Below are 27,451 nucleotides of genomic sequence, written 5' to 3'. Positions count from 1 at the left end.
TTAATAAACAGTCAGTAAATCAACAGAAATAATGAATAACATTTGTGGGGTTCACTCATGTGCCTTTTTTTTGAGGATATTGACTGTGAATATTTTTATTTTTCATGAAAACATGCAGAGGATGTTAAAGTGTTTTTACTGCCCTGAGCAGTGCCTGCAGGCGTTCCTCTCAGGCTGCATGTTCAACCTCTACCAATCAGAGGGGAGGCCGCGCAAGGCCAGTTTATTTGTAGAGCACCTTTCAACAACAAGGCAACACAAAGTGTTTTACATGCAACAACAACTACACAGTATGAATAAATACTTTCATATTTAATTAATTAAAAGAGCCGAGAGGCAGACGGAACCGCGGCACACGTTTAAAAATCAAACTGAAGTATTTCTGAGATCTGAAGACAACAACAAATGTGGAAAAGTCCGATCTTTGAATTTCACAACAGGGATGAATTTACGTGTTCTTGCTAAGGTAACATGCTTCCACGTGTTAGTCTGACTCGTAGGGACGGTTAGCGGTTCCTTACTCTAGCATCATCAGTGTGTGGATGTGAAATGCTCCACCAGCAGCATGGGTGGAGGTCTGAGCTCTGTTCGGGTGCACAGTAAGGAGGAGGGGTGTGGATCCTCTCCCAGATGATGTTTTTACTTAAGTTTATTCATTTCGCTCCATGAATCCATCACTCTGATGAGAACTTGGCTGCGACTGTTGATGTTTAACTTTGATAAACATGTAAAAACTTTTTGCTTCCACTTGGGTTTGTTGGCCCATCCTCCTCATACTGTCTTGGAAAGAGTCAGTCATGCTTTTGATTTGGGAAGACAAAACCCCACTGCTCGACGTTTAGCTCAGATGAGATGATGCATCTGAGATGAGAACGTGCTACTCCGGTTTTAGCTTCACCTTGTTGGCTTATTGATTATTTTTAAGAGAGTAAATGGGTTACCACCACCGAATTAGTCTGATTTTATTCACAGCATTGAGGTGTGCTGATCAGATGATCATCAATACTTCAGAACAAAGCTGACCGATCTTTTGCGCCAAGTCTCTGGAATACTGGAATTATATATTAGAACCGCCCCAAATGTTTCTGCATGTAAATGTTTATTGAAGACTCATTTCTGCTGTCTTTAATTCAAGCCAAACCTTAGCATCTTGTAATTGTTTCATTTTTCAGGTTTTTTTCTCTTTTTTCCTGCCTGTGAAGCACTTTGGCTTTGGTTCTTTTAAATGTACTATAGAAATAAACTTGACCTTGACCATTTTATGTAAAAATAAACACAAATCATCTGCTAGAACAGCAAACCCCAACCCCCAGGCCATTGACCAGTACTGGTCCGTGAGTCGTTTGGCTGCGAGAGTTGAGGCTCGGGTGTTAAATGTATGGTTTCAGGGTTTTTAGCATTATTTTTTTAATCGTTTTTATCGTTAACTCGGTTTCCCTGGGTCTTTTCCTGTGTGTTATGAATAATATCCCTTTTTTTGGTACTGTTACTGGTTTTATTTTGTTGTATTTATCCGCGACACCTTAAAGGCCGGTCCGCGAAAATATTGTCGAACATAAACCGGTCCGTGGCACAAAAAAGGTTGGGGACCGCTGTGTTAGAACATAATGATATGAGGAATGTGAACAATGATGTTTATCGGACAACAGACCATCAAATAGACCATTCCTGTCTTTATCAGCAGGAGAAGCTATAAAAATTATGAAAATACAGTTAAACGTCTAAAATAATTCTCCTCCTTTAGATCTTCGCATTTTTCAAAGCCGTCCAGTGGACCAAACTGGAGTGTTGTGCAGGCCAATTCTGGGCCCCGGGCCTTATTTTTGAGATCCCTGTTGTAATCACTCAGTTCATGTTTGCATAACTTATATTCCAGTGGACTGAAACTTTAACATAAGCTTCACATTCAGTACAAAAACATTTAAATGCTGCACTTTTTCTTACATTTAAGCTCAGCGTACTTTTAAGCTGCAGCTCGGTAGCACTCCCAGTTTCTCCGCCTCAGAGGACATTTTTCAGCCAACAATGAGACAGAAACGTTCAGATATTTGTCAAAATTAATTTACAATGGCGAGCTCGAGCTTTCTGAAATGCAAATATAAAAAAATCTGACACAAGCAATCCATCTATCATTAAAATAACAACACGATCCCGACACAAGATCTAATTTTCCTCCTTCTGACAAGCTGCTCTGCACAATGCTTTTCTCTTATCGCTGCGAGGGCCATTAACATATCTTCCGGTAATTCTTAAAAATTAATCATATTGCATATGACCTGTGACGTCCTGCGTTCGCCCCATGCTGTCCTGAATCAAATTGCCATTTGACAAACAAGCGTCAAATCGAGGCTGCGAATGCCAAATGAGTCGCTTTATGAATCATTTATCACACCGTTTGATCTCTAAGTACAGAAAAATCATAAACCGAGTGCCGTGTTTGTGTCTCTGTATGGACGTGTGACTGTTGCCATAGAATGCGCCACAATAATTTATTCCCCCAGCTACTTGGAGCCATTAGTGAAAGTTCCAGGAGACCAATTAGCATTGGAAACCCACTGGTGCTGCTGTGGTGACAACCTCCTCCAAACTGCCAAAGAAGTGTTATAAACAAACTGGACCCCAGGAGCACTGCCGGGGCCCCTCCAGGGACCTGGGGCCCCTTTCCAAAGACGAAAACAAACCTTGGCTGAGCGTCCACAATATCGCCTTAATGACGTTTCCCCCCGGGCCGCAAACAGGCTAACACCACGGCCGGCTAATGACTGCGAGGAACAACACACACAGACCTGAGAGGGGCTGAGTGTGTGTGTGGCTAAAATAAAACAAACAGTGTGTGTGGTGTTGCTGCTGTCACTCATTTGGCGGCGAGAGCTCGTCCCTGCTGCAGAGAGAGACTGGTCGTACACACACACACACACACACACACACACACACACACACACACTCTCTCTCTCTCAGGCCACCAAAAACATTGGAGCCACAGGAGCCAGTTTGGCCGGCGAGCCTCAGCCAGGCCACACAAGCATCATTACCGCTGGCTGCTCCTCCTCGCCACTTCAGACGTCACCACAAGTGGAATCTACTTAAGCCACAAAGAGAAGGTTTGTCCAGGCATGTCGGTGCTGCTATCTCTCTCTCACACACACACACACACAGAAGGAAAATAAACAGCGATTCCCACTGCGTCACTAGGATCACAGCATCCAGATAACACAGAGTGGGACGGGCCGGGGATGCAGGGCTCGCTTTCAAAGGGCAAGTGTTGTAATTACCCAAAGGCTTGGAAAACCTCAGCAGCCGCCAGGCCGGCTGATTCGCTCCAGCCCGGCCTGGACGCCACCTTCCTCTGTGAGCGTGGCAGCAGGTTTTCCTCAGCATCGCCCGAAGCCTGGCAGCCAACGAGGCGAGGCGAGCCGAGGCGAGGCGAGCGGCCCGGAGCTGGCGAGCCTCCGGGAGCCTGCTGGCAATGCCGCAGTGCCAACCTGGCTGCCGCCGCCGCTGCAGCGCCTGCTTCTCGCTGCTTCACGCTGCTTTGTGATTGCAGAGATCAGTTTAAGAAGGGCTAATGTGAATCGGTAATATGACGGCGAGGTCAGAGCTCAAACAAACAGTGAAGGAACCTGACAGTGTCCCAGAGCGGCTTCCAGAAAAACAGATACCACCAAACCCAGTCCCAACTCAGTAACTGAATAAAAATCCAGAATTTAATCTGCGATAATCCAGGAACAAACCAAATCACACACCAGAGATAATCCAGAAATGTGTTTCACAAACATCTTCAAACTACAAGCACTCAAATGGAAATCTGCACCACTGCAAACCCAAAAGCTCAAAACTTTTGAGAGTTTGTGATGTTTTCTCTGTAACTAGTAACTTAAACTCTTGTTCAGACTGAGGGTCCCTCATTTTAACATTTACGTGTACTTTCTTCAAATTAGTGCATCTGCTGCACATGTGCTGTATTTTGCACTGATGCTGTAGCATCCTGACTGGATGTTCTCCAGGTTTACAGGATGAAGGGACTAAAACATTCTGCAGCTCTAACAGAATGAGGCGTTCTTCTTTTTCTTTTATTGTGTTTACAGTTCAGTTACTTAGGCTGGGATTTGTTTTCATGCTTGAATAACAAAGCTGTGACACCATTAGTGCAGTGCGTAACTGGACAGAGTGATGCTCTGTCACTGTCACTATCTCAGTGACAATTTCTGAGTTCGGTGGTTCTTGTATGATTAAAGTGCATGAAAAAGGTTTTTTTCTACACGACTGTTAAATGTATATAAAATATAAATCTGTTAGTAACCAACAACTCGAGCAGTGAGAGCACAATGTTTCTTTTTCAGAGTTTTAGGCAGGTTTAAAACCTAAACATAGGCTCAAATCAGATCTAATACCAATTTCATCAACATACTGACCAACATGAGAAGGATATCAGCAAAAAGTAGGATGATGAGGCCTAGAATTCACTACCAAGGGCATTCATTTCTTTCATTTTTGCTGCATTCTTCAAGATTTATGAGGGGAAAAAAAGAATGACTACATATCAGATTTTTAAGGTCTAAAACAATAGCTCAGTTTAATGTAAATACTGACTATTTCATGTCTTTTCAGGTTTTCTTAGAAAACCTACACTACATTAAGACCCGAAGAAACCCAGAGAAGGTCTCTATTAAAAAAAACATTAGAGGGTAACATCCTGCAGCAGGTGCTACACCCAAAGGTGCAGCATCCAGGTAGACAAACCAATGGGGACGCCCATAAAGACGACCTCACCTGGGGCCGCGGAGGCAGAGAAACACGGAGCGCGTGTTGGAAACAGCGAGGCAGTCTCTGATGCCTTACTCATTAGTGAATGGAAACACAACATCCATCAGGGGGAAAGCTGGTTAATAATCGCACTCAATCACATAATGACTGAAGCTCAGAGACGCCGACAGCCAGCCGTCGTTATGGAAATGAAGCTCGTATCGACGGAATCTCGCAGGGGGAAGTGAGCTCGATAAAAAGTGAGAGCAGAAGGGAAGTTCACAGATACTCAAGTCTGGCTGAAAAAGTGGGAGAGATAAACGGCAGAGCAGGAGGCAGATGCAAGGTCGAACATGTCAGACCTGTTCTTGTTTTAACCGCTTCAAGTTCAACTGAACGGTACAAACTGAGTTTTCTGCTCACTGTGTAAACCAGTCCAACAAACATTTAAACCCGTATATTCCATTTTTAACTAATTTAGTAACATCTTAACAGTTTGAAAACCAGTCTACTAAACATTTAAACAAGTTCCACTCTGAGCTGTTGCTGTTTTTGCGCAGTTTACTCTAAAGATTACCCAGTTTACTCTAAAGATGACCCAGATTATCATACACACTGCTAAAGCCAGTTAACTTTGTAAATTTTTTTTCAGATTTGCACCAACTCACCACACATGTGTACACTTTACATTAAGCTTTACACCATTTTTACCTATTTATTAAACATCTCAACAGTGTGCACCCAATTTAACCCAATTTACCGCATATTTAAACTTTTTTTAAAAGTTATCAGTTTCCCAAACCACTTCTAGATAAACTTTTTGCACATTTGGCTCTTTTTATTTTATAGATAACTCAGTTTAATGTCCACCAACAAAACTGCACACCTAGGACAGGTAGCTAGGCCCCTCTTTTCCAGATTTACACCAGCCATTTTACTCCAAATATGAACCAATTTATTCAAATGTTATGATGGCTAAAATTTTATGCAAACATGAACTGAGTGATTACTTAGTTTAAAAATTTTGAAAAAATAGTTCAGGTTTATACAAACTTGTTACTACGTAAACCAGTTCACTGCCCATGTAAACTGACTTGCTGTACATTTGGTCCAGTTTACTGAGCAGATTACAACTTTACTGCACTATTACTGTATACTGCAGCACACTCATAGCCTCACTCACCAAGGTCTGTAGACTGATTGGTGACACCCTGGCAACCAAGTGATAGGAAAAATGTGCATTCCCGGCTGGTAAGTGGTGACTGGAGGTTGCTGGCAGTCAGTCTCTAAGAGGGTCCTGCACCAAAAATCTCGCTTTGGTTGCTTTAGTTGCCAGCAGAGAGCTGCAGTCATCCATAGTTTGCATGGAAGACACCAACTACTCTGCAGACATTCACAAAATACTCACCAAGCTGGTGAAGCTGTGAAAACTGGAAACAGAAAGAGTTCCCCTTCAAGGTTTTTTCCCTAAAGATGTAACAATCATTAACCCCAGCAACCGCTCTCCAGCCATTTAGGAAAGTTTTACCTATCAGTGACTGGTCTCCAGGTCCTTGACACTAAGGCCTAAGTCAGTTAATACAGCCAGATTTATACAGAATTATACACTGACAATCCAGTTAACTCCAAATATACTGCATGTACTAATTCATTAAAACAATTAATCCAATCTATTCCCTTTATTGTTTTAATGTAAACCAGCTTGTGGAACACATTTGGCTCAGTTTATTCCAGATGAGCCAGTTTATTGTAGTATGCCTAAACCAGTTAACTCTACAAACAGACTAGTTAACATGTAAACTAATTTGTTCATTCACCAATTCACTGCCCCTAAAAAGTTATAAAAGGATATTATGTCCACATTAACCAGTTTATTCACACTGGGAAACAAACAGATGAGCGATAAATAAATATAAACCATCAAAAATGATGATTTTTTCCTACAAGTGGAGAAACAGGCTGCTGGAGCTCCAACTGACACTTCAGATTCAGTTGTATTTATATATTTGTGTGTTTGTGTGTCCTATTTTCACCATGCTACACACACACACACACACACACACACTATGGTTGTTCTTCACTCCTCGGTCTGAACCAGTAAAACCATTAACTCACAGACGACAGCAGAGACACGCAGGGCAGGAAACGTGTTGATTGGTGTGATGAACAACAACCCAACAGCTGCTCTTTTTTCCTCTCACAAAAACACACACAGAGCGTTCAGGCCAACAAATGTACTCATACACTTTATCAATACAACCTCGAATAACGAAAAGCCGTACAGGAGTACCTTTAAAGTTACAAAATACCTCAAAAAAGGGAAGAAATGAAAATATATTCAGGCACAAAGCTGCCACTAGAATGAAAGCAGAAACTAGAAAACACAACGGAAACCAAATCCATACACAATATTTAAGATTTACAATTCAGGTACAGATTAAAATATGAAGATAATTAAGAATTCAAATAAAAATGTAAAAGTGAAACTAAATTCTGATGTAAAACCATCATCAAATCTACATCCTATAAAACATTTTTAAATGCCCTCACTGTGTAAAAGTAAAATGAATTTCACAACGTCCAAGAAAACGACACCCAAACAAATACAAATTTTATTATAAACCTGTATTACATACAGGGCTCACACAGGTGCTTGAAATCATTGAAAATGGTTGAATTTTAATGCTGTTTTTCGAGGTTAGACAAGTGATTGGATTTTGGGCATAGTGCATTTTTATCTAACAGAGGTTCATTTATTAGATGGACAAACAAATTAAGTCAGAAAGCTTCTGGGCCACCTCCACCAGTCTGTTTCAGTGGGTGACCCACCCCCCCCAGGGACAGTGGGACTTGGAGGCGAGTGCACAGACATGTACAAATACATATTATACAACACAAGCAACTCTCCTGCAACTCAAACATTAGCCTAGCACAACTAGCCAACTTACAGTTAACCGAGTAACGGTCACACAATAAGAAAGTTGTCACCGACCAAAGACAAACATCTGATCATTAGGCCATGTTTTCATGCGCTTTGCAATCTGCAGCATTTCTCAAGTGTTAAATTAGTTTTTTGTGTGTTTTTTGTTTTGATGCCTGACACTGAACCGACTACGCTCATTTTGAAAAACAGCTCAACTTTTGTGAATCACCTGTAAAATTAACAACACTATTTCGGGATTGTGCTCAAATCTTGCCGCATTTTTTTAAAACCAGGCCCTAAGGCTGCATGTTTAAATAAAAGCAGATAAATAATGTGTTCTAAATGTAAATAACAATATCATTTTTAATGACAGATTCACATTGAGAGACAAATTTTCTAATATTTTTAGTAAAGAATTTATTTTTAGAATTTTAAGTGAAGATGAAATTGCCAGAAAACTGCTTGGACACTGGAAAAGGTGTCTGAACATTTTTATAGCAAAATTAGTCTTTTTCTGATCAACTTAATGAACTGACTAACGTGTTCACAAAATCTGAAGATGATATTTGTCCTAGAAGAAGCACATACACCGCTCAAACTCTGGGCTTGGAGAGGCCTCCAAAAGATTAACACTTAACATTCCCAAAGTTGAGTGTTTTCATTTCCTCTGAAGAATTTAATCTAACGTATAACAAAAAAATGAATACATCATTCCATAGAAATTATGCCCAAAACTAATCGACAATAATAATGACTTCCAGCTTTTTATTTTCCTTCTTGGACTCTTTTAGAGCAGCTTTGCATGATTCACATTTCAAAAATAATCCTTATTTATATTCTACTGTACTCTCTTTACACCCCCACCCTCTCTGAAACAAGGCTTTTTAGCTCCCGTCTCATTAAGCCTGCTTATTTGTGATTGGCCGGCTTCTAGAAGCCTGCCAAGGGGCTGCGCCCAGCCGGTGACATCAGCACATTAGCGTGTGTGTATACCTCGTTATTTGGTTGCAGTTCGGTTATTTAGCAGTTTCTTTGTTTTTGGACACACCTACAAAATTCTGTTATTCAGTTGTTTAAATTTGATCAGTTATTTACATTTTAAACACCTTCTTCTCTCAGAGACAAAAACTCTTCTTCACATCTAAACTTCTCCATTATCCAATCATCTTTTGGTTTAAATATCACAATCTAACAAGCACGCACTTCCTCTGCAAGCATAATTAACACTCCACACACACACACACACACACACTGCAGGGAGATAATTACACTGCACTGTTATTAAACCATGCTTCAGCCTGAACAATAACACAAATTAAAAAGTCACAGGTTTGACAGAAACTGCCGCCTGCTCTCCTGCCAAAGTGCCGCTGAGCCAAGCGCTGAATCCGTGAACAGACAGCACATCTGTTTTCTTATCTTACCTGCACATGATCTCGTGGGTGAGGAGGACGCGACACATCTCCGGGTTCTTGTCCTGACCTTCATACAGGATGGGCTGATGGGACAGAAGCAAACAGCTGATTACGACAGAGAACTCATCTCCTTAAAACTCATCACATGAAATCGTACGGCCTACAGTCTCATTTATTTTTCCTCCCACAGAGTACAAATCTGCAAATGGGAAAAAAAACTGTTAAACAAAACAAGACAAATCAGCTCATTGTGAATGATGCATTTTAGCTGAATATGTTAAATGAGTTAAACTAGTTAAAAGAACCAAACTCAAAATATATCTGCTTATGAGGTAACCAGTTTTCACATTCAAAAGTTAAACTGGGCTTGAGGAGATTTAACCGCAGCATCATCCAGACTCTGAACTGAATAAAACCAGCTGGGAACCAGTTTTAGCAACTGGGGATCAGACCTCGAAGGACCCCACTGGGTGGTGGTCAGAGGTGAACTGGGCACCCTACCCTGGAGCCTACTGTGGGAGAGTTCAAGTACCTCAGAGTCTTGTTCACGAGCGAGGGAAGGCGGGAGATTGTCACAGCATCTGCAGTGATGGGAACGGATTACTGGGCCCTTGTGGTAAATGATAAATGAACTAGTTCTAATAAAGCGCTTTTCGACTCTATTGGAGAACTCAAAGTACTATATACAACACGTCGCATTCACAAAAGCACTTTCTACTTAAAATTCACACACAGTCACACTCCAATGGACGCATCAGAGAGCAACGTTGGGTAGTATCTTGCCCAAAAGGTATTTGGCATGCAGACTGGAGCAGCCAGGGATCGAATCACCAGCTCTGCCTCCTGAGATCTGTGGTGAAGAGAGAGCTGGTCGAACTACCAGTCGAACCACCTCTAAGGCTAGAAGCAGTGGGCAGGAACCTAAAAGTTAAACTGCAGATACCAGCGGCTGAAATGAGCTTCTTCCGAAGCCTCAGACACCGAGTGAGGAGCTCAGTCATTTGTCAGGGACTCCAAAAAGGAGGCAGTTGAGGTGCTTCAGTATCTACCCAAGACTCCTCTTTGAGACCTCGTCAGTGAGGTGTTTCAGGCATGTCCTACAGGGAGAAGACCTCAGGACATGAAGGAGAGATCACATCTCTCGGCTGGTCTGGGAATGCCTCCGTGTTTCTCCAGAAGAGCTGGAGAAGGCGGCCGGGTATCTCTGCTGCCCCCGTGAGCCGAACCGATATAGGTGGCAGCAAATGCAAAAGCAAAAAAAACCCCAACCATTTAAACTAGTTTAGTCTGTATGCTAGTATTCATCGCTTTCCTGCCGTACATCCGGTTCAGCTTCAATCTGATCAGCTGATATTTAGATGTGTGCAGGTGTTCCTTTTATTTTGTCATCCTCCTCTGCCTATCCACAGTCTGCACCAGTAATAAAGTCAAACATGGCCTCCAACCATTCACACCTCCCACCACCTCCCCTTTTGGTGGTCTCAGCCTCCTCTGGCCTTCCCAGAATTCCCTGCCAGATGGCGGGTGGCGCCCCAGGATGAAGCCCCCCTCCTCATCCTCCACTCTCCCTCCTCCTCACCCCCGCAGAGCTGTCGTGTCAGAGTCTGGATGACGGATGACCGCTGTGAGTAGGGCTAGGTGTGCGATTGTACTCGTATATGAGTGTTTGTGGGGACCCACGTCCTTATGGGGACGTTTTTGGAAGGAGAGGGCATCAGTGCGGGTTTGAGGGCTCGGGTTTGACTCTGGCTGATTTTCACCGTGATGGGACTCCTTTATTTCAGAGAGGGCCCTCACAGAGACAGAAGCAGAAATGTGTGTGTGGTTTTTGTAATACCCTGGTGGTTGTAAATGAACTCCACTAAAAGCACACGGGTGTGTGTCCTCACCCCTCCTCCTCCTCTTTTCTTCTTTCCTGCGATGACCTACTGCTACCTCATCCACCTTTATAGTCAAAACAGACCTCCACCCTGCACACACACACACACACACACACACACACACTCACACACACCCTGGGGGACCATACTTTTAGGATAACGACCACTTCTGCATTATTGATCCCGATCCTGGCTCTGTTCCTCTGGATTAAAACGCTCCAGTTTGACCAGGAGGGATGTGGATTGCATCAGGGACACACACACACATACACACACAGAACTGGTGGTCGATATTTATACATCATCATTCCTGATGCATGAGTCCTGTGAGTGCGTGACTGCATGTCCACTTTCATGCTTATTTGCAGGTTAATGTCCCCTTTCTGCGGGGACACACCTCAGACATTTTCAGACGTTCACATGTTTAAAAAATGAGGACGAGGTCGTTTTGGAAAAAATAATGTCGTTTATTAGAAAGTGAATATTTGGAAAAGGTGAGATGTTTTGTGTGTGTGCGTGTGTGCGCGCGCAGTGGCACTAAAAATGCTGTTTACATGTCGTTTTAAAGTGTTTCTCATTCTCTAGTTTTTGTCATTCAAGCACTGATGCATGTTTTATAAAGGGAGCATGTGGGAAAGTTACAAATTTGTTTGTCAGTGAAAGTTTTAAAACGTGGGGTTTCCAAAGATATAAAAAGCTTAAGGAGAAAATCATGAACCTGGGGTGTGAACGATTTGGAGCACATTAAGACTTGTTTTAGAAGAGGAGGCTGATTTTTACAAAAGGTTAAAAACAGGAAGACGAGGCCTACATTGAGGAAGTCTTCACAACTGTTTGCTTAAGACGACGTGAGAAACGTGTGCTGAACATTTCTTAAATATGAGATATTTGAGCTCAGAAATATTTTCAAAAAGGAGCACAAACACCTCCCGCGGGGGTTTCCCGGTGTGTGAACCCCTCGGCCTCGTTGCATGATGTGACTTGCTGTGCAGAAGTTACTGCGCCGGCTGCATCGCTGCACGGTCCAATCTGCATTAATGCAGCTCCTCCTCGCTCTGACAAACCCGTGGACGTGGGGCTCCTAACAGCTCCTCGATGGGGATTTATCGATCCACGGGGACTCCAGCCGACCTGTCTGTCAGGCCTGCCTCTCCACCAATGGGGTGTCGTGTACTGGGAGGTGAAGGTGTGTGTGTGTCATGGAGGAGGAGGTGTCAGGATTATTGTCTCCAGTGTGCCGCCGCTGCGCCACATTAGGGCCTATTGATCGGTTTGGCTGACGCTTTGTCGGGGAGCCGCTTGGTACATCGATCGGTGACATGCCGACAGGGCCGCGGCAGCCGGGAGGGTTGTGATATGACGGGGGATAAATAAGCTGAAGCTGGGAGGAGAAGCGAGCACATTTGGATGTCTTTTAATATTTACAGTGACAAACATCTGAGGTAGAGCGCTCGACGAGAGGAACAGGAGGATCTGGAGGAACGAGGAGGGAGGTCAGCCGGCAGCGCTGACAGGAATGTGGAAACATTCGGAGGTTTTTGTTGGCAGCGAGGTCGTTCACAGGTTCAAATCCCACACGGGGGTTTCTGAGTGAGTGAAAACCGGAAAGATGGGAGGACGTGGAGTCAGCTGAAGCCCGAGCTACATCGAGTGGAAAGGAAAACACATCAGTGATGCTCGAGTTTAAGAAAGTAAGGAGGAGGCGGAGGAGGACAGGAAAGTTTAGTTTTAACTTTAGGGGAACGCTTTAAGATTACAGTAGGTTTAAACTATGTGCCTGAAACCAGCAGAGAAGTCTTGTTTCTTATGCGTTCGGGGACACTATCAGGCAGACACAACACATGAATAATCCTTAGTACAAATCTATAGGAGATGCCTGCATAGGCAAAGATGGCGTCCCGCCCCCGTCTGCAAAAGAACCAAAGAGCAACCTGACCCGGAAACATAAGAGCCAATCATGTTGTTGTGCTGATTACTCCGATGGTTCTGGATGATTTCCATTAACAGTAACTCAGCGACATATCAGAACAATCGTGTTCCAAACTGAAAGAACATAGGCAGACAAAGATTTGATGTTCTCAGGAAAACACAACAGACTGATCCAGGTTCAGTCTACCAAACAGAATCTGGGATTCTTGGTGGTAAAACTTGTTTTCCCAACTCTTGACAGTCGGCATTCGACTGATCCATGGAACATTCAACGATCCAACGCATTCGTCTGACCTACTCCAGTATTCTTAATCTGACAACTCAACTTTGTTCTTTGCCCAGTAATTCTTTTTTCATTTGATGTATGTTTTCACCCTTTTTTTTTTACCACCTCTGACAAGATTATCTGATTTATTTAGTTTGTCTATTTTTAACCGAGATTAGTCATAAAGTTTGGGAAGGACTTGCAAGAAAATGGCACAGTTTAAGGTATTCAGTATTGGAGTCGATCCAGGAATCCCTCAAAGGGTTTTACCTCTATAAGATCTGCATCATAGCTTCAAAAATACAACTCAAACTGTATTTGGGATTTCAAAGCCAGAAATTAGACACCAGTACAAAAATCTACAGATATTAATAGCCTTGTGTAGTCCTCGGGATTCCCATATACTTGTCTGCCATTCACCTAGGGACCATTTTTGACCCGAGGACAACACAAGGGTTACCAACCTTCTATAGATAATATTTAGAAACAGCCAGAAGACAGGCTCTGATTGGTTAAGATGGTTTCCCGAAAAATATCAAACGACTCTGAAAAATTGTATTTTGAGTCGTGTTCACGAGACGTTTCTTCTGCTCACCGTAAACTACCAGGAGATAGAGCGACTCTAAAACTCCAATGCAACTGTTTGCTTGATGTTTGTAAGATTATTCAAGCCCACTAAAATATTTCCCAGTTGTGATTTATTTCAGTCAAACTAATCTGGACTTTGGGGCTCGATCCAGGCAGTTTTGAGGCTGCACGTCGTTGTGCAGAAACACGCTGTGTGACATTTAAAACACGTCGCTGTGACATGTGAAGGTGTGTAAAACAAACTCACTCTGATGTAAACACTATGAGTGAATCAGAGCTCAGGTGTGCGTGCGCTACCTCACCTGTTTGGTCATGGAGTCAATGAGCCGGACGTAGAGATCCTGTTCTGTCCTGATGCCTGAAAAACACACAGAGAGAAGCATGAGCATACACACACACACACACACACACACACACACACACACACACACACACACACACACACAGTTCAGATATAAATTACTGTCATCAACATGCCCGCGTTAGCCTCTTATGCTAATCCGCCCCCCAACAAAGGATCTGATTCCTGATAACGGGCTGTAAATGAATTCTGTTCCGATTCATGTCCCGGTTGTGTATTTGTGTTTTCTAGCGCTCTTGTCATCTCGCCCCGGCGTCGCTCACACCCCTCAGCAAAAACAAACAGCGGCGCTGCTCCAGAGCTGTTTATTATTTATGGGCCAGGCCGCCTTCTCCGGCCCCCCTGCCGCCTTTTTCCTCAAGGATAACAAGGAATCCTCATTCTCCGACAAATTAAATATCAATCAGAGCTGCTTGTCTTTTATTAGCCATGCATCCGGGCGTAAATGTGACACAAACACGACATGGGGTGGAGGAAGTAAATTGCAGGGAACACCTGTTAGCGGCGGAGCAGCTCTAATTGTATTGTGCGTTTGAGCTTTTTTTCCCTCTACTTCTTGCTTTGCGGGCCGTTTGCTCGCAGCTTCCTCTGCTTTCTAATTGACATGATTCACTCCTCGCTCTGCGGCTGAGCGCTGAGCAGTCTGCAGCCTAAATGGCGGCTATCCGTCCCGCTTGCAGATGAGGTCAATTACCTCCGTAAGATGCTAATCCGACGACGCCGACTCATATTAGAGTGATTTATCCCCCTTTGGAAGAAAACGCTCTTTTATGTCCCACTTTATCTGGCGTTTCTGCGGGGGTCTGAGAGCATTACGGCCGCCCTCCTCCTGCAGCTCTGGACTCGTGCCAGCACAAAGGCGAGCTGTGTGTTTTGAATCAGCAAAAGATCCCTCCACTTCCCCCACACCACCACCACCACCACCACCACCAACCGATGGACAAAACAGAGCTCAGATATTCCAGATGTCCGCCGCTCCGCGTGCTGATAATGAAAAAGTTTTTCCAGCCTCGCAGTCTTAAAAGTGCACAGCTGAGTTAAACTCTAACTCCGGTGAGGTGACCTTTAATATAAATTCCATCTCCGCTAATTCTAAACTCTAAATCATCCAGGAAAAGTTCAACCGCAAACCAACACAGACAGTTTCACCTGTGGGAAAGAGCGATCATTAACTCGACTTCATCAATCAATACTGCAAATCTAAAATGCAGCCTGAACAAAGACTCGGCTGACCTGCAGCAGCAGCAGCATTTAAAAACGGCTCACTTCGGCTTTAATTTCATGCTGTCAGTCATTCTTTAAGAGCACAGCACATGCAAATGCGTCTCCAGTGTAAGGAACATATTATTGATGGGTTTTTGGACTTGGACCTAAACAACCTGCAGCATGCTGGCAGAGCGGGCTGCTTCACATCTGCCTTCATTACTCATCACGAACATTGAGAATTAGCAGAAATATTGGCATTATTTCCATTATGCTTTGACCTCAGATTGCATCATCAGTGCTTTCGTTGTAGCTTTTTTACATGCTGCGAAAGGCAGACGCTTCTTTCTGCAGCATGATTGTCTTACTTGCACTAGATCTACTGAATTTCGTCGCCGTCACGCTTACCGTAAGTACGTGACAGCCTTCTGCCTACGTAAATGTTACAAAGAACGACGAATCAGAAGAGAGATTTATTAAACCCGTTTGTCCCTGCTGTTTTCACTTCTTGTCTTTGTCTCTACCGCCTCTGTAACCATCCTCTCTGCCTCTGAAGTCTGATTTCATTAACTCTTTCCTGCTTCAAACACTCCTAAAATCAAACTCCAAATTCTTTCAGCTCCAATAAACTGATCAATATGTGGCTTTTTGAAAAACAGGATGTACAAGGTTTAGCAAAGTTAACAGTTAGTTAGCTAGCTAGTCCCTTCTACAGATGGTACAACCTAATCTGACTGAAGGATTTCTTTAAACTAAACTCTATTGCTCTGATATAACTTTGGACTTTTGTTTTAAAACTAAACAGCACTGACGTAAAATGCCAAAATAGACCAAACTTCAGCCAAAGAACCTCTGATCCATCCAAAACACGAAGTTAGTCATTAATTAGTCTGCTGTGTGGTTTGGGTTACTGTGAAGTCCTGATGCTAAACTTAGTGTTCACACTGAAATCTGAGTCGGCCTGAGAGCGATTCTATTCTGAAGAGATATCTGGAGTCTGGGATACCAGGAGCCTGTGAGCTGCAGTTACACCGAGAGGGTTTAAAAACTTCGTCTGTTCAGAAAAATAAAGGACAAAAAACCAGAGCCTCATCCAACACAAGAGACACCTGGACCCGAAACAAACAAAGAGACGCTGCAGTTTTCTGCAAACTGGTTTAGTGTAACTGGAAACCAGTCCTAATGAAGAAGCCCTGGTTCAGAGTCAGAAGCTACAAACGGACTAAACAAAAACAGGAAAATCTTCTTCAGGGTTCAGTTAGCAGGAGGAGGCAACGGAAAACTCTGACAGCAAATCTGTGAGGAAAAAGTTGTAATTGTTTTCTTTTTCTACCTTCAAAAATGACTCGCTAGCAGGATGTTTACAGCTTACAGAAAGCATTTTCAGCCTTTTTTCTTTTTACAGACTTCCACCTCTGATTCCAGATCAGTGACATATTCACACACTCGGCTCACCGTTGCTGTAGAGGAGCTGTAGCCTGTAGTGGATTCCATTGTTGGTCTTCTCGCCGTTGTACTCCTGTCACAAAAACACAAAGTACACGTTAAACAACGCCATCCTGACTGTGCATTTGACATGTGAGAAAGTATTACAGAAAGGTTATTTAGAAATCCTAAGAAAAGCAGATGATGAAGATGATGTGTTGAAGTAAAAGCCACTAAAAGGACGCCTCTGCTGAGCTCAGCGAGCTGTGAAACATGACAAGTTGTCAACAAAAGCTGGTCCAGAGGACCCATGGTCCTTTTCTCAAATATTAGAGCTGTTAGGTGTCATATTAGCCTGCTATTCATGTTTTCTGCTCCTGTCTAAGGGTAAGGAAGAGCAATGTAAAAGTTAAAAAAAGAGTCTGCACCGCCACCAAACCACAGTCTAACCAGAATCTCTCAGTTAAAGGCGTTTACATGCTTGGTCAAGTGCAACACACCAAATACTAAAAGCAAAAGAGCTCCAAGCAAATCAAAACCAAACAATAACACACAAAAAACAATAAACTGAAATTAATTTAAGTTAGCAGCTGAATGACACTCCCTGTAACCTTTGACCTCTCTGAACCCTGATCCCTATGCTCCTCTGAAACGAACACAAAGCTCCAATAAAGTCAGATTAGAAGACGTTCATGCTCTGTGTTATCAGGACACGTCCCAGAATGCATTTCACACCCATCATTTGCATCCAAGCATCACTGTTTTATGAGAAAATAACAGATTTGAGTTTAAGCTTTTATTTTGAAATTTACTCTGAAATGTTTTGGAGGTTTCGTCGGCGGGACAGGTGATGTCATGTCTGACCTCCGCAGCTCTCTGATCACTTTCTTACCTGGGTGAAGGAAAAGTTTAGGGTTTTATTTCTAATTACGCCTAAACATGCATTTAACTGTCAGGTAATCTGTGCCTCAGACTCTGTAGTTAAAAACATCCTTTATTCTCCATCCATCCGCCTCTTTTCTCCTTTCCTTTCTGTCTTGACCTTTCCTCCCATCTTTTTCTTCTCTTCTCTCTTTCAACCTTTACTCCCCTTTTTTATCCTGCCTCCCCTCCTCGCTCTCCCTCCTTTCAGCCTGTGTTGGTCGGCCGCTCAGTGCCAACTGTGCCCGGGAGTGTTGGCTCAGTCCCAGTGTGTTTGTGTTGGGGGGGGGTGTATCAGGGCGAGAGACTCGAGGTCAAAGCAGAGGTGAGGTGAGCGAGTGGGTAGAGAGGAGAATATGGTGCCAGCTGGCAGCCGATCAAAGAACAAACACCCACAAACCTGTCGGGATGTTATTATGATTATCACCAGTGTTATTAGCAGCGGAAGCGATTCTCATGTACTTTCTGTATATTGTCAACAACAGATCCAAACTTGTGTACTTTTGGACATTTACACTTCATTTTAATTGCCAAAAAATTCTCTTTCAACATGAGACCCGTCTTACAGATGAAGTTCCACATAACCAGGATTTCATTGTTGTTACTGGGGCTCATTAAACCTGACAGTCACATTAAAACTGAGGTTTTCTGTATCCAGCTGACAGGGCAGCATGACATCAGAAAACACAGACATCACAGATTTGGATCACCAGCTCAATGGATGTAATTTAAACGTTCAAAATCAAAAAATAAAGTTAACGCCAATGTCAAAAGATGCAGTTCCCCTAGTGTCCTCTAGAGGCTTCAGCAGAAGGCCAGTCTCCACGGACTCGCATGTTAAAATGTCGAACTTTAAATGATGCTGTGCGCTTAATTGTACTAACAGACTGTCCAAGAAGTCTGAGTTCCAGTTTTAGAGAAATTGTAGGATTTTATCTGGATGATACTGATTAGCAGGTATCTGTTTCTGAGTGTGAAGCTATGAATGAAGCTTGCTAACTAAGCTAGCTAGCCTTAGCTGCTAACTTAGCTCTACCCTCTCATCCAAACATGGTCACTTCTGACTACAAAAAAGTACCATGGCAGTTTTCAGAGTTAAACCTTCAAAATAAAACATAAAACAATACCTGATTCAAAATTGGAGTTTCCTCCAAATAATAAACCTCTGGACCGCTTTCTGTGTTACTTCTACTTTAAAATCGTTCCCTGTAAGACTTGCTCTGACCACATGCACTGGGCTGTTGTTATTTACTGTTAATCATTAACATGTTTCCTGCTTTATTTTGTAGTCCTGTTAGATTTCTTTTCATCCTTTGTTCTCTTCCTTCGTTTTTTCCCCATAAGAGCTTTGTTCAGGAATTAAGGGGATATTACCTGACATGGGCCTCTGATGTATGAAAGGTAGGAACATTTCCTACAAATTAGATCTTTTCCTGGTATTTTAGAATATTAAGCCTAAAAACCTGACCTCTTCTTTTCCTGTCAAAGATATACATTTTTAAAAAACACCTAAAATCTGAAGAAGATTCTTGAAGAAATAAAAAATCTTTTCACCTTGTCTTTCTCCACAAAGTCCACGTAGGAAGTCCTCTCGATCTCCACCGGCTGACCCTGACGGTCGTACAGCGCCAGCACGAAGTGGAAGAAGTTGGACTTCCTCAAGTTGGATGGAGGCTGCTTCTCAAAGTGAGCTCGGGCTAAACCAACCCCGCTGAAACAGAGAAAGAAAACGTTACCTTTCAACTCAACAGGATCACACACACTAATCTGGAACTCGCACACGGAGCACAGTGAATTAATTTATATGGATTTATAGGCCCGTGTTGCTGTGGTGGGCACCTTAAAAGTGAGATGATCATTTTCGACTTGGAGTTAATAAAAGCTCAACAACAGAAGAATGAAATGAAATGAATTCCAAAATTTCAGAGTGGACATAATCATGTGTGAACATTGGGCAAGTGGCTTCAGTTACTGAAAACAACATTAATGGTTCACCACTGGTTCTTTCTTCTGTAATCAAAATGACTAGGGCGCTTCCCTTTGAAGGTGGCGGTTTGTCACTAGTGGACAATCCAAGATCCGGGTGTCAAGGTAACCGGTCTTATGTATTTACTACCATGTCCTATGTCATGTCAACTTAGCAGTTGGAGGTTAGTAAGAAGTTAGCTAGCTAGCTTCCATGTATGACGATATACCGTAATCTGTCCAAAGTATTTCTAAAGAACTAAAACATACAGCAGTGATGGTTAATGGTGAGAAACCTGGTGGCTAGCTACAGAGCTATAGTTAGTGTAATATGAACACATTAGCACAGTGGAGGATGACGGTTAAACTATTGATCAGGGACAAACGCCATCATATGACAGGAAGAAGAGCCAAAAACGGACCAAACTTAAGCCAAGAAAACACGAGACACGATCAACATGAGGTTAGTCATTAATGTGCTGCTGCGTGGTTTAGATTAGTGGCTGTGAAAGACAGCGAGAACGATCACTCAGGAGTTTTTGGGGGAAAACAAAAAACATTAATCCAACGCAGGAGACGCTTTGACTGGGAACGACACGCCTGATACGACATCAGCGACCATGTCTTTGTGCTGATCATCACACAGTGTCATACACGCAACGTTACCACAAAGCGGACCAATCACAGACGCTGTGGTATGCGTTGCCGTTTTATTATTTAGATTTAGAATGTTTTACAAATAAACCTGGACACATAAATAAATAAAAAATAGGGTGATGTGAGTTTTCTGGCCTTCACAAGGTTATAATTAATCTTTGCTTTTACAGATATTGGGACGTGGCGTCTCCTCTGCTTTCATTAACATTAAATAAAGAGATGCAAAGTCACATGATAAACTGCTGCTGCAGGAAGAGGTTAAATAAATGAGTTTAAACCTTTTAAGATTAACAGCAGCAACAGGCGGCTGATTTATACTGAAAGAAAAACCACAAAGGCAGCAAATTAAACTCTAAAGAACAAAAGAACAAACTAATTTTTATGTTAAATTATTTTTTTGTTACGTTTCAATAAAAAGGGAGGCAGAAATGAAATCATTACCGAGAGTATTGCTTCTAATGCTGATTATCATAATGTAAACAACCACCGGCTGGGGGTCAGAGGTCACCCTGCTTTTGATTTCCAACCTCCAGAATCTGAGGAAGCCTTTAACTGAGTGTGAAAGCTGCAAAAACATCAACAGTGTCAGCGGCTGATTTTATTTTGGTATGGAAAAAAAAATCCTTGTTGATCCTGAAATAAAATCGATGCTCCTGCAGGAAGAGACCTCTGCTCTCAGCCCACAGAAGCGCGATGTGTCCGAGGGGGAGACGCTCCAAACAGCAGCTGAATATTTTTACATCAATCTCATTTTCCTGCTCGTTTTGTTTCCTAAAACGCTTTATGATCAATATGATCGCCGGGGCACAGATAAATATTTATTCATGCTCAGGGTTTGTTTTTGGAAGCTCGCCCGTGCTCTCTCTCGGTCTCCGAGCTTCCCGGCTCACGGGTGTATTCCCCAGGCGGCAGATTAATACAGCCGTGACCTTTCTGCACCCCCATTACCAATGCTTAATGCCTCATTTGTAGGCCAGTTTGTTGAAAGCTAATTCCTCCAACTCGCAGCGTTTGGCCAAGTGAAGAGTCTGCAGAGAAACTCCAGGAGGAGGAGGAGCAGCTCAGGTGTGTGTCGGTCAGGTTTTAAGGGGGGCTCGATGGGAATAAGAGCAGCTGAGTGTCAGAAAACACAACAGTGTTAAAGTAAAAATAACACCGAGAGGAATCACAGCGATCAAGGCTTCAACACGTTCACCGACAGATATTTTCAATGAGATCCCGAGAGAAGGAAAAAACTCCACAAGCATCTGTTTTTATCCATGTTTCTATTTTCATACACCTGACAGGAGCTACGCTGGAAACACAGCGAAAAAAATAAATCCTTCAACAATAAAACAGCATCGAAAGCACACAAACAGGCTCCGTGTTTGATACGAGTCAGTAAACAAAACCGATTATCTGTCATTTTTCACATGAAGATGGAGAAAACTGAGTCTGATTTAATTTCCTGGACCCTAAGTCCCTGAAAAGAGTATCAATTGCTTGTATTTCAGTGGACATACACGTGTGACCTGGTCTCCAGATCATGGAGGCAGAAGCCAAAGCACAGATACCCAAAACCCCTTTCCCCAGCAGGCTTTCCCAGCCAGGAAAGAATAAAATTAATTCACTTCAATTTTATTTATTAGGCACCGAATCACCATAACAGTCACCTCAAGGCGCTTTGTATTAAAAGGTAAAGACCCCAAATATCAAACAACCCACTTTGAGCAGCACTTGGCGACAGTGTGAAGTAAAAACTTCCTATTAACAGGAAGAAAACTAACAAAACCAGGCACATGAGGGGCAGCGATCTGTTGGTACCGGATGGGGATGAGGGGGAAATGAAATGATCCCTCCAGCGAGTCTTGGATCTGTCCCAGGGCCTCCTTCCCTAACTACTTCCGCTATTTCCTTTCAGCATGGAGCAGCAGCTCGGCTCAGCTCCTCACCCTGTCCTCTAAGGCGGTGCCCAGCACCATTTCAAAGGAAGCTCATTTTTAGGAAGCTAAAAATCCTTCATATCATCAGCAAAAACACTATTCGACCGGTGACCGTCCACCTTTTCTACGCCTAGAGATTCTGTCCGTAGACGTTACGAATAGAATGGGTGACAAAGGGCGACTCTGTCAAAATCCAACTCCGACCCTTCGGAAAATTCCTGGAGATAAATCCAGATCAGCTCAAAGTTATTCCTTTCCAAGTCATTCCCATGCAAACCTGTCCAAAGCTTTTAGAGTAATCGTGCTCACAAACAGTCAAACTGCAACAATCACTGAGGGACGGAGTCTCCAACAGACCAGCAGCCAACAAGGCAAAGGGCCGAATTCAAAGGTTTGCTAAACTCTCAGTAAGAGCGCCTTTGAAGCCTTTGGTGTTAATGGGTTTAATGTCAATAGTTCATTTTTCTGTCTCCTGGTTGCTGTGATCTCTGAAAATCTGATAGAATAAGGGTAGAGATTTCCTCCACTCCTGGATCTGGATCAGTTTGTGATATTTTATGGAGTTACATCTGAAACGTTTGCCCCTCTCACAGCAACACGTTCCTTGATCTGGACCTGGATGAACTCCAGAAGTTCATCAGTGATGGAAAGTGATGGTGGTCTACGGACAGGTTACCTCTGACTTCAAATGACAGAGTAAATTAAACATACACTGATGAGCCACAACATTAAAACAGAGCCTGGTATCGAGTCCGTTTCTGAACACAGGCGTCCTGTGCGATCACGCACCAAGATGAGGTCCGGATCAGCCACGCTGAGTCTAATCTGATTTTCAAAGTGTGCAAAGACACTGCAGAGCAGGAGGGCATCGGTTTGGGATGGCTGAATCACTGTCACACTTTAGTCGTTGGGGCGTTTGCACACTTTTCTCAGATATAACTTAAATAAAAGCACATTTTTGGAGTCATAAAACCCAAAGCCTGCCTGCAGACCTGCTGGTGTTTAATTTCGCCGTGAAGCTGACATAAATGTGGATTTTAAAGCAAACAAACACAGAGACAAGCGGCTCGGTGAATTTGGCACCTGTTTCATCCCGAACGCCATCAAAAGCATCGCTTCCACCACTAAACCAGCCCATTATCCCAATTACGCACAATGATCTGCAGCGGCCCGTCCACGCAGCCGATCGCCACCCTCTCCTCTCTGCTCTGCCTCCACTCAGAAGGCTCGTTAGCATTATTATTATTTCAATTATGCTAATTGCGGCTGCATCCACTCGTCAGCGCCGCCCGTATCCGGCTGTTAGCACTTGGCACAAGGTGTAATAAAAACAGTATCGATGGCACACGGCTCGCTCGAACATGCCCGGAGTGTAAATCACACGCCAACAGGCAGAGAGGAGAAAAATAAATAAATAAACACACACACACACACACACACACAGAACAAACACGACGAGGCAAATGAGGGCCGCCGATCTGCACGTTTCCACTGCAAAGTCTGAAATTAAAGGTCAGCAGGAGTCGTGTTGAGCGCTCTGCAAACAATTACTGAGCAAGACAGCCGGTGCAGGGAGCAGTCAGTTCATATCCACGCTCACGGTGGCTGAGTTAAACCTCTGTCTCTCCTTCTCTGGGATTCAAGCGCCGCCGAAACTCGCCTCTCATCCAAACTTCTGCAAATCTGCACAACTTCCTTTCAAATTCAGTCGCCTCCTCTCATTTACAGGTAATTATGTTAAATACCGAACTGTCCTTATTAATCGTATATTTAACTCTAATGCAGAATTTATATAAAAGCTCGACCTGTGACCCAACTGACTAGTTTCATTTTAAAGCCACAGAGCTAAAGTTTGAGCTGCCACCATGAAGTTATAACTTTTCCACAGATGATATGGGAGATTCACAGACTCAGATACCTGCTAATCGCCCTTTTAGTACAGTAGCCTTACAGCAGCCATAGTATCGGTCAGATGCAGTAAGAGCTCGGTCCAGAGGTCCAGTTCAGGTGAAGCTAGCAGACAGCTAGCAGCTACAGCTACCTGTGTCACTATCCACCTGTCAGTCAAAGAGGCCATGCTCCTAATAACGCACATTTTAAGCTATCATACCATTTAAACAGGTGAGTTTAAATTCTCACTGTAGAGACCAGACAGTTTGTGTATCAGGCTTTAACATGTTTATCTCCGCTGTAAAACTTTAACATGGGAGTCTGTGGGGACTGACTCACTGCTGGAGCCTCTGGTGGACGTTAGAGGAACTGCAGGTTTTGGCACTTGTGCCATTGATCATTTTTTAGCTCCTCATAAACACAAGATTTGAAGATCAGGTAGGCAGGGCTTCTGTGCCTGAGATGACCATATTAGAGATGGAGTGTTTAGTCTGACCGCTCTATGACTTCTGAATCTGTCACCATGCGTAATCTGAACATCCACCCCGGAACTGGGGATATACGACATATATATAAAGAAGGAAAAGTAGAATAAATCCACCTTAAAGTGAGCAGGAGACACAAACTGTGCCACCATGAGGCACATTTACACCTGACATACAGCCGTCACACACACCCTGGCTGTAGGTGTGTGTGTCCTTCAGTAATTTTATATGTGCTTCTTTTTATTTTGCACATTTTGTACAGGTTTTCTTTCTCTTTACACACACTTTGTGTCCTTCTCTTTGTTTTGTCTTCCTGAGTCTTTTGTGTATTTGTTTAAACATAGCTCTGGATGCAGGACCACCAGGCCCCTCAGAGCCACGCTTTCATGATCAGGGTACTGCGAATCCTCCACAAGCTGGAAAATAAATCTCACACACACACACACACACACACACACCATGACATTAATCAAACAGGAGATGGAGTGTGACCGCTGTTTGAGTCTTTAACCAGTGTGGCCTGCTGCCTCACACACTTACATATAAATACACACACACACACACACATCACACAGGCCTAATGAGCCATACAGCGCGCACGCACACATGCACACAGTCTGTCTGGCTGCCAGCATGTTAATCAAATAAACGGTGGATGTTTAAATCTGATTCAGTTGGAAACAAACTCAGAGCAAACACACCCTGACAGGACACACACACACACACACACACACACACACACATACACACACACACACACACACACACACACACACACACACACACACACACACACACTGAACGGTAATCTCATCACAGCAGGAGCAGCAGTAACTTCTGTCAGCTCTGAATCCAAACTGCGACCCGGCTCCTACTTCCTGTTTAGCACGTTAGCTGATCACAGGTAAAAACGGAGAGCAGCCGAGGCTGATGGGAACCCGAGGACGCGCTCATCAGTAACATGTAGAGGGGAGCTGTTACAGGTAGCATCGACAGCAGCCAGCTGAATCATCATTCAGGTAATCTCACTACACAAATCTACACTTATCACAGACACATCATTTTATCCTGATGAGCTCGTTTTCAATTCAAGGGTTCTGCTTTCACCAGGAGCACGGTCTGCTGTCAAACAGCAGGAAGGGACGCAAACACACACACCCACACAAACACGTGAGGTTTTAACAACGACGTGGCGTCGGCCTCCTCAAACGGGCAGGTGAGGTGCATCTTCAGAGGTGTGAGGTCAGAAAACAGATTGTTTGGTTACCTTCTTCTTTCAGCACGTTACTGTTGAACATACAGAAATCTCATCCTGTGCAGCCACCCAGAATGAATGTAATTAGCAGAAACACACACACACACACAGCAGCTCCTCTCTAATTGCTGTGGATATTGAGTTCGGCCTGTTAAAATATGCACATATTGTTCCTGTGCACTGCTCTGTGTGTGTGCGCGTGTGTGTGTGCTGATTTATGCAGGTTGCACAATTACCCATGAATACATTTAGCCAATCAGACGTGTGTGTTTTGTTTCTCTCACACACACAGACACACACACCTGTTCGGTTAGCTCTTATTAGCCGTGTAATATGAACTAATGAGTCGAGGCTGAAAAGCGGCGAGGAGATGGCCAGCAGGTCGTCTGAGCGCGATCGCACGTGTCCGTCTTCGTGTGGACAAAAATTCAGTTTGAAAGCATCAGAGCAAAGCGAGCTCTGCGCTGAGAGCACATCTTCAAACGCCGCCTCCCTTCCCGATCCTCGGGTTTAATTATTCTGAGTAAACACAGGTATGTATGGAAAGCAAACAGTGTCAAAACACTCAGATCAGTACGACACTTCAAATGATATATTGTGGACGTACAGTGACCACACAGTCCCGTGCATGTAGATATTAAATATTTTAACTTTAGATTTTATAACTAAGTTTACATTTCTCGTTTATCGGAGCAGCTATGTTACGTCTCAGCACCAAGAGGAAATTCATCGTTTCACACATCTGAAGCTCCAATTCATAAAACAGAAATCTGCAGACCTGCCAGCACTCCCATACTTCCTGTGTTTCTCCTGTATTTTAAAACCATCTCCGGGCCGCCTCCTGTTTTGCCGTTTATCCCAGAAAATTCCCATAATCTGCACGACTGAATAATTGGAATACATGCATGTGCAAGTTTTGTGTTGCTCTAATGTTACCCAAGTTGTTAGACTGTCTATAAAATGCAGTCTGCACACGCTAAATACAGTTTCAGCCCATCTGCTGGAGCAAAGCTCTGAAGGAGCACACGGAGTCAATGAGCTGCTGTCCTAGCTGTGGAGCGTCGCTGTGGAGCGTACGGTGAGGGTCCAGCAAAGAGCGAGAATTTAACAACACACTAAAATAAATCACTGTGAGTTGAGCCACCTGTGCAACTCTGTTTGTGTAACTTTGACAAAGCTGGACAGATATTCATCGATCTCAGCTCCACCACCAAACTCCATGGTAAAAACCACCTATTTTACATCAATTGTGCAACTTGTTTTTTTATACTTTGCACAGAGTAATGATAATTTAAAAGTAATCAGATTACATGAACGTGTGCTCTATGCTGTATTGCTGGAGGAACTCCACCTACTCTTCCTCTCAGTTTAAGAATGATGACGCCGTGAGAAACGCACTGTGGGTGGTTTCTGGTGCAGCGACGGTCTGCTGTGGGTTCGACGGCGGTGGCGGGTGCCGTCAGGGAGGAAACGCCCGCTGACTGATTTCCATTTATGCACCTTAATAGTGTGTGTCATTCCTAATTAGGGCGACTGGCTCGGGGAAACGGTGGCTCGATGCTGGAATGGCTGCTCCTGTCATGCTGCAATTACCAACAAATTAGTCTTTAAGCTGAGGGGCTTC

At 43.5% G+C, this 27,451-nt stretch overlaps 1 protein-coding gene across 3 annotated transcripts in view; it reads right to left on the bottom strand.

Moving 5' to 3' along the window:
• LOC134640950 (transcription factor COE3-like) overlaps positions 1-27,451 on the bottom strand; it is a 146,748-nt gene that overhangs the window by 109,256 nt on the left and 10,041 nt on the right. For all 3 annotated transcript variants that reach the window (XM_063493063.1, XM_063493081.1, XM_063493073.1), the window contains exons 2-5: positions 19,208-19,364; positions 16,763-16,826; positions 14,046-14,101; positions 9,091-9,164 (exon numbers count right to left, since the gene is read on the bottom strand). In XM_063493063.1, the coding sequence (XP_063349133.1) occupies positions 9,091-9,164; positions 14,046-14,101; positions 16,763-16,826; positions 19,208-19,364 (351 nt within the window). The remainder of the gene's footprint in view (positions 1-9,090; positions 9,165-14,045; positions 14,102-16,762; positions 16,827-19,207; positions 19,365-27,451) is intronic.

Source organism: Pelmatolapia mariae, linkage group LG2, assembly GCF_036321145.2.
Source record: "Pelmatolapia mariae isolate MD_Pm_ZW linkage group LG2, Pm_UMD_F_2, whole genome shotgun sequence".
Lineage (NCBI taxonomy): Eukaryota > Metazoa > Chordata > Actinopteri > Cichliformes > Cichlidae > Pelmatolapia > Pelmatolapia mariae.
Note: the sequence above shows the minus strand (reverse complement) of the source record. Positions and strands in the feature narration are given on the sequence as shown.